This window comes from Cibotium barometz, chromosome 54 (assembly GCF_041138505.1).
Source record: "Cibotium barometz isolate CiBa-2024 chromosome 54, ASM4113850v1, whole genome shotgun sequence".
NCBI lineage: Eukaryota > Viridiplantae > Streptophyta > Polypodiopsida > Cyatheales > Cibotiaceae > Cibotium > Cibotium barometz.
Genome location: NC_141099.1, coordinates 23,537,689 through 23,545,067, shown reverse-complemented (window position 1 = coordinate 23,545,067; position 7,379 = coordinate 23,537,689). Strand labels below are relative to the sequence as shown.

Genomic DNA, 7,379 nt, shown 5'->3' with positions numbered 1-7,379 from the left:
AAATTAGATCAGGAGGTAAGAACCCCTTCACATCAACATGAGTACGGCACAAGAGATAGCCAAATTTAATGGGGAGCAGTTTTACACATGGCAAACAAAAACCATGTATCTGCTCATGAGGAAAAATCTGTGGGGGCTAGTTGAGGGAAGAGATAAATACCCAGAGGTGAGAGGGAAAAATGAGTGGAAGAGTAGGAATAAGAAAGCATTGAGACTTATCGCACTCAGTTTAAGGAGGAAAGACCTTCACTTGCCACAACTGTGGAAAGCCAGGACACATGGCAAGAGACTGCTATAGCAAACCTAGTGAAGGAACCACATCGGCAAACTTCATGGAGGCTCCTAAGGAAGTGGAGTCAAATCATCTTTTCTGAGAGAGAGAGAGAGAGAGAGAGAGAGAGAGAGAGAGAGAGAGAGTGAAACCCCAAAACCCAATGTAACCTGCCCCAACAGAGTAGAACCACCTCTGAGCCACCGATGATATAGGCCATGTGTGTGGTAGATGTATGTGTGAGCACTTTTCTGAGAGAGAGAGAGAGAGAGAGAGAGAGAGAGAGAGAGAGAGAGAGAGAGAGAGAGAGAGAGAAACCCCAAAACCCAATGTAACCTGCCCCAACAGAGTAAAACCACCTCTGAGCCACCGCGATGATGTAGGCCATGTGTGTGGTAGATGTATGTGTGAGCACTTTAGTCAAGGTCACGGGCACTTGTAGTAGCCTTGGACAATTAGAGAGAGAGTGTGTCAAGGACTATGAGTTTAGGGACTTGAGGCACTGGTCGCAGACTATCAAGTAAGAAGGAAACTTGGTATAGGGTCTAGGTGTGCTAGGATTATTCACTTGAGGGGAGGTGTGCTAGGCACTGGTCGCGGACTATCAAGTAAGAGGAAAACTTGGTATAGGGTCCAGGTGTGCTAGGAGTATTCACTTGAGGGGAGGTGTTGAAATATACAAGTGAATAGGGTGTGTGCGGGAACAAGGCCTTGGCAAGAGGCTATAAAAGAGAATCTGTAAATGTGAGAGAACCTGTGAAAAGGTGAGAAGTATCTACTAGGAGAGAATAAAGGGTAGCTTGAGGAGATTTAGGAGGTGTGGAGATATTCTGGGAAGAGGTGGAGAGAATCAAGCAAAAGAGGTGAAGTGAATCAGGGAGAGATTAGTGGGATTAGATGCTTGGATGTAAACTCTATAAATTGAGGCATTGGCCTAATGAGAATTTGTTGGTTTTTGATTATCCATGCCTACATTAAGCTATCAGTTAATTGTTCACTAATCATATCTTAATTATCGTCTAATCTCTTTTCTAATGATGTTGATTCTAGCATTTGATCCACCATAGCTCATCACATTGCTGCAAATTTAACACCCATGGCATTACAAATTTGATCAAACTTTTCTAGATAAAGAATGTGATCTCCAGTCCATCAAATTTTGTCATCATCAATCAGGGTGACAATTCTCTATGTGCACATGGTTGAGTATGGGTGTTGAATCGGTGGCGCTTTCAATGTCCTGATCACAGGCCCAAGTAGTGGTGTGGTTTGATGATATGATCTCTAGATATGGTGGTCTGCTGGCATCGTTGGAGATAATCGGAGGAGGTTGGCTTGCAGATGGTATTCTGTAACGCTCCACCATAGCCAAGTGTGCTTTCAAATCAAGAGCTGTTGAGTTCACGCTGTTTACAGACGCGGGCGTGAGATTGTCACTAGTTGGAGAAGGTATGAAAGGCGGCCTGCAGACGTGCTGCAGCTCATCCCAACAAACTCCATGGAAGAAAGCATGTGATCTGATTTCAGTTGCACCATCTCGGAACCCCAACCGCTCGCAGGGTTGCTTGGTCAGTAACTTACTGATAAGGTCGCGCAGGCCTGGACTCCAAGTGTCCCAAAGCTTGGGCTCTTTGGAGAGAATACTGTGGAGGGTCTCTCTGCGGTTGCGCCCTTTGAAAGGAGTAGTGCCGGACACTAGCTCGTAGAGGAAAACGCCAAGCGCCCACCAGTCCACGGCGAAATCGTGGCCAATGCCCGACACAATCTCCGGCGCAACGTACTCTTCCGTTCCGACCATAGAGTAAGAACGTCCGTCATCTTTGCCTCTTGATAGCGTTTGATCCGCACGAGCTCCCATGCAGGCGGAGATGAAGTTGCCGATGTGGTGAGTGGAGAGCGACCGTTTGCTCTTGGAGGTGGTGTTCGGACGCCGCCCGGCCAGCTTCATGCAGAGGTCGAAGTCAGTAAGCACGATGTGTCCGGTGGAGCAGACAAGCACGTTCTCTGGCTTGAGGTCTCTGTAGGCATAGCCGAGCTGGTGAAGGTGCTGAAGGGCGAGCAAAACCTCGGCACAGTAGAACCTGCACAGAAATGATCATACACTCAGTGACTTCGCTCGCATAAAAGAAGCTTCAAAAAAGAAAAAAAAACTGGCGCACCCCCGGGCCGGGACGACGCCTCTAGGGCATCCCTGGCCGACCTGCCACCCTCAGCACGTGCAGAAAACATCACGTCCGTGCATGCACGTGATGCAGCTCATGAAAGCGACTCCTTTAGGGCCCCTGCCATCCTCGGCACGTGCCGGAAACATCACGTCCATGCATGCACGTGATGCAAACTCAACAGACCTACTACCTTGCTGCTGTCTCTGAGAATCTTTTGTCGGGTGACTGCGCGTTCCTTAATGCGTTCAAATCTCCTCCCACGCAGTAGTCCAGCACTAGCACCTCATGCTCCTCGCTCTCGAAATGGCCCCGCAGCGATGGCAGAAACGGGCTCTTCCGCCCTCCAGACGCAATATTGCACAGAACCTCCTTTTCCATCGCCGCCCTGTTCTCGCAACTCCGCTTCACAATTTCCTCCTTCCTCATCACCTTCAACGCAACCAATTGATCATCCTCCTGCTTGCAGTTAACCTTACCTTGCTCGCCATTGTTATGTCGGTCCGCATGAGCAGTTCTAGCCAGAAAGACGGTCCCGATGCCCCCGAAACCCAACTCTGCGATAAGCTTGAAGTCGTCCATGGAGAAGTTCGTAGGCTGCTCGCAGCCGGAACTCTGCACATGAGCAATCAGGCATTCCTCAATATGGATTGGCAGCCCTGATATCCTGCAGCACTCTCGATATGCTTTGCGCCCTAGGAGTTTGCACCGAGAAATTCCATTAGAACGTCCATTAAGGCGTGGTGTACCAGCCATTTTTTGGCATTAACCAAGGTTCCTAGGCTAGACTGTGATTCCTTACGTTGTTATATATACACTAATAAACTCTGGTTTGGCCGACCATTCTACTCTTTAGGTATCCGACACCCAAATAGTTTTGTTGATACCCAAGCGGGCCTGAGACATATTAAATCAATCTCTCTCTCTTTCTCTTCGGATTGCCTTTGGGATGACATGGACCCACCTAGGTTCAAGTCTCTCCGTTGATTGGTCTCTCTAGATCAATAAAGTCGACGTTAAGCGGCTCTCTCTCTCTTTCCACTCGGGTGGTTTAAACCTTATTTCTCATTGATTAGGTCGTCAAACCACCCTGAGACATATTAAATCAATCTCTCTCTCTTTCTCTTGGGATTGCCTTTGGGATGACATGGACCCACCTAGGTTCAAGTCTCTCCATTGATTGGTCTCTCTAGATCAATAAAGTCGACGTTAAGCGGCTCTCTCTCTCTTTCCACTCAGGTGGTTTAAACCCTCTTTCTCATTGATTAAGTTGTCAAACCACCCTAATTCACGCCCCCTTGAGTTAGAATCTTGGTTTGTGCCAGATAATCCTTCAAGGGTTCTTGATTGCTAGGACATTAAAACATTCTTCTTCTTATTCTTCCTCTCTCCCCCATACAAAGCTTTATTTTTTAAAAAAACATAATTGGTAAACTTTTCTTCTTTCTTACCTACCCATGGAAACCATCCCCTATCATATGTTATTGAATTTGTGATTGGCCATAAAATATTACAGGCCTACAACTTGATAAACAAGTGTAAAACACATAATAACTTCTCCTAGATTGAATTCATTTCAAACATATAGATGATTTACTTTTCTCCCCAAAAAATAGATAAAATTACAAGGTCTGCTTGCCTTATCCAGCTTCCTCCACTTGCTTATATCAAGTGCCAGTGTGATTATAAGTCAAGGATCGCCACATAATTTGTCGTTTAACATTGGATTAGACACCAATGAGCTATAGGGCTCAAGAGATGATTCTATAGCCTATGGGCCAACCCTTAGCTTACTACACTTATGGAGGAGCACACCTCTACCAGACAAAAAACTTGTTTTGCATAGGTATGTTTAGACTACTCAAACATTGGATTTGGAATTATGTAGCTTAAGTTATGAATAAAACACTTAGATAAGGGTGCACGTGTAGATTCAGGATACTTACTACAACATTTAGTTGAAGTGTTGATGAATGTGAACTTTGCCCACAAGCTTGGTTGAAGCTTGATGTTACAAGTTGAACTTGACAAGTTGGAATATATGCATTATTATTAGTAAAAAGCATTTGCTATTGCTACATGCTATTGGAAAGCTCTTGAGAAGCTGATTTACAAGTTGTTGAAAGAGGGGATTGATCTGCTTTCTTTACTAACTTCTCTTGTGTTTCTACGCATTCTTGAAGACGCAAAGTAGAAAAGTCCATCTTAATGATGCATGCTGAATTACAGTTTCTCAATTTAGGGTTCACTTTTTGAGGGTTTCAGCCCAAAATTTAGGTCTTCCCATCCCTCAAATCAGCCCCTACATAAGAGTTTTCAGCTCTATTTATCGGTTTGCATAAACCTTGGGTTTTGCATTTTGCATGTAGAAGAGTCTGCATGTGTCTAGTCTAGGTCTAGTAGGCAGAATCTGCATTTCTTCATCACCAAGGAGCCACCCTATGAGAAGTATTTGCGAAAAATGTGAGGTTGATGAGACGTATTGGCAAAGAAAAGAAGAAGGTGAAGCTTGCTATGGCCAAATTTTAAGAAGAACGTGAAGCTCGAAGGCATCAAGAATACGAAGAACTACAAGCTCAATGGGGTCAAGAATTTAAAGAAAGTCAAGCCCGCTTGAAAGCCATTTGCAGAAACGGAAAGACACGAAAGTGGAGAATTCACTAGAGGTTAAAGCCCAACATGAGGGAGTTTCCAAGGATACCATAGAGCTTCCAGGACCGGAAGTGGATCAGGAGACAGTTACCTCAAGTAAGGAGTGTAGAATCTCAGATGACCAGTAGATTTTCAAGGAGGCAGTAAGCGCCTACTATTCTAGTATGTCTCTCTAAATCCAATACGAAGGAGGATGAGAATAGTTCTACATCAGTTTTCACAAGGACAGAAGAGTCTCCCATGTAAGCAAAGCATCCATTGACAAAAGGGGCCAGGGCCATAAGAAGAGCTAGCAATTCCAATGGAAGTTCCAATGGAGGTAGCATTGGCAAGGACCCAAAAAGTTGGGAGGTGAGCCTACAGAATGACCAAGTCAAGAAAGAAGCAAAGGTGCATGGTTTGCTCTAAGTTTAGCAAGAGGGGCTGTCAGGTGCACACCTTCTGAGATGGTGCCATGTAGACATGATTATTTCTTGGAACTGCCTAAGGGCAAAGTTGGAGGCCATATATCCGCAATTTGAAGCAGTTTTGGGAGCCTATATGGAGACCAGAGTTGCCCAAGAAATGGACCAATAGTTGGCACACCTTTTGGGTATAGTTTGGTAGCTAAATATGATATTTTGAACATTATTATGTAGGTCAAAAAGGCAAAACTGACCTGAATATGCCTTGCTATCAAGATCCCTACAAAAAGGCAAGTCATGGGTCATTTGTAGGCATTCAAAGGCAGAGGTTGTAGAGCCAAGACCAACGGCTTGTAGCCACAACATCTGGATCAGCCAAGTACACCTCCACATCAAGGTTTTCCACTAATGCACAGAGGAGGATAGTATAGCATTCAAGAGTCAGATTTGTGATCTGTAATCATTGTAATTACTCATCCATTCAGTAATATCCATTAGTAGTAGGTTGGGTAAAGAGTCTCTCTTCTCCTTCTCTCTACTCATCATTGTGCATGTGATTAGCATTAATATGTCTTTCTTAGTGCTAATCATCATCATTAATCACACTTCCGCATAGTTAGCATGTTACATTTGAAGCCATTACTACCCACAAAAGTTATGCATACTCTCATGGTCATTTGGGCTTGTTTATAGGGACCTTTCGAATCACGGCCATTGGCTAGGAGTGACATCATCCCAAATTGCAAGGTTTACATAGCCAAGGCCCAATCTGATACAATCTTCACAAGCTTGGTGTAGCAAGCGATAGGTTGACCATCGTAACACACAACAAAGCCTTCTTTAAACCTGTGAGTTTATGCAATCCACTTTACTTTAAGAGTTTCACATGCACCCATGCACTGTGTATTAAGAGACTAAGGTTATGTAGAAGGGTGAGAGAAGGGTGTGAGTGTGAATGGACTTGAGGTCCACTTGTTCACCTATTTAAAGGTGAGGCCATGAGGCATTTTGCATGAGAGCAAGGCCTAGTTGTATGTATAAGCAACTTAATAAGCAAGATATTATTCTTGTATTTTGTGAGTCCCTCTCCTCCACACACTTGATCTATCATGAGCACCACGTTTCTTATCATGGTATCTAGAGCTTAGGTGAGTTCAAACTTTGTGCTGTAGAGAATAGGTCAAAATTATCCATTTTTTGCTCATCTCCTTTTTGTGGAGCACAACCTACTGCCCTTGGAGGCCTTCCACAGTCGTGTAGAGGGCTCATCTGTCCACGACCTCTTCATGAAAGATGAAGATAAGCTCTAGGCATTCACATTCATATGGTCAATTTCATGAATCTTCTCTGCGTCGCTGCGGCATTACAGTCTGAGTGACCCGCCAGCTGCAGCGTCGGCCGTACAAGAATTAAGCGCCTCTAAGCCACCATTTGGTATGGGTTCTTAGGACTATAGTAGCCCATGGAGTGGACACCCTACAGCTCTTATTTGAGCCCAAATGGAGCATCGACGCAACGGCTGTAGACAAAATACCAGGGCAGCCTTCATTTTCTTACCTCAAGCTCTCCATTAAAGCTTGTTTTTGGGTTTTTGCTCTCTCTAATCATCTCTCCCACTCAAGTGTGAGAGTGCATTAGTATTGCTGGTCCTAATCTTGATTTTGAAGTGTTTTCCATCTACATGAGGTAGCCATAAACCTCATACCCGTCAAGCTTCAACACCGACATCAAGTTTTAAGCTTTCAAAGTGATTGAAGTGTGCTTCTAAGCACTAATTGTGTTGTTTAATACTAATCACTCTGTTAATCCAGCAAAGGGAGGTTATCTTAAAGTGTTTTTAAACACTCATAGTGTTATTAAACACTAATGGTGAGTTAATCACCAAAATAA

At 44.3% G+C, this 7,379-nt stretch overlaps 1 protein-coding gene across 1 annotated transcript; it reads right to left on the bottom strand.

The window, feature by feature from the left end:
• Window positions 1-1,439: 1,439 nt before the first annotated feature.
• On the bottom strand, window positions 1,440-3,189 carry LOC147607963 (serine/threonine-protein kinase UCN-like). Its single transcript, XM_086790136.1, has 2 exons — window positions 2,627-3,189; window positions 1,440-2,352 (listed from the first exon to the last, which is right to left on the bottom strand). The coding sequence occupies exons 1-2, from the start codon at window positions 3,187-3,189 to the stop codon at window positions 1,440-1,442; spliced, it is 1,476 nt and encodes a 491-aa protein (XP_086646262.1).
• Between the last annotated feature and the right edge of the window lie 4,190 nt (window positions 3,190-7,379).

Excerpts from the sequence above, each read along its gene's own strand:
- LOC147607963 (XM_086790136.1), bottom strand. The coding sequence starts at position 3,189 with ATGGCTGGTACACCACGCCTTAATGGACGTTCTAATGGAATTTCTCGG. Across the intron at positions 2,353-2,626 it reads TTCTCAGAGACAGCAGCAAG|GTTCTACTGTGCCGAGGTTT; the intron begins GTAGTAGGTCTG and ends ATTTCTGTGCAG.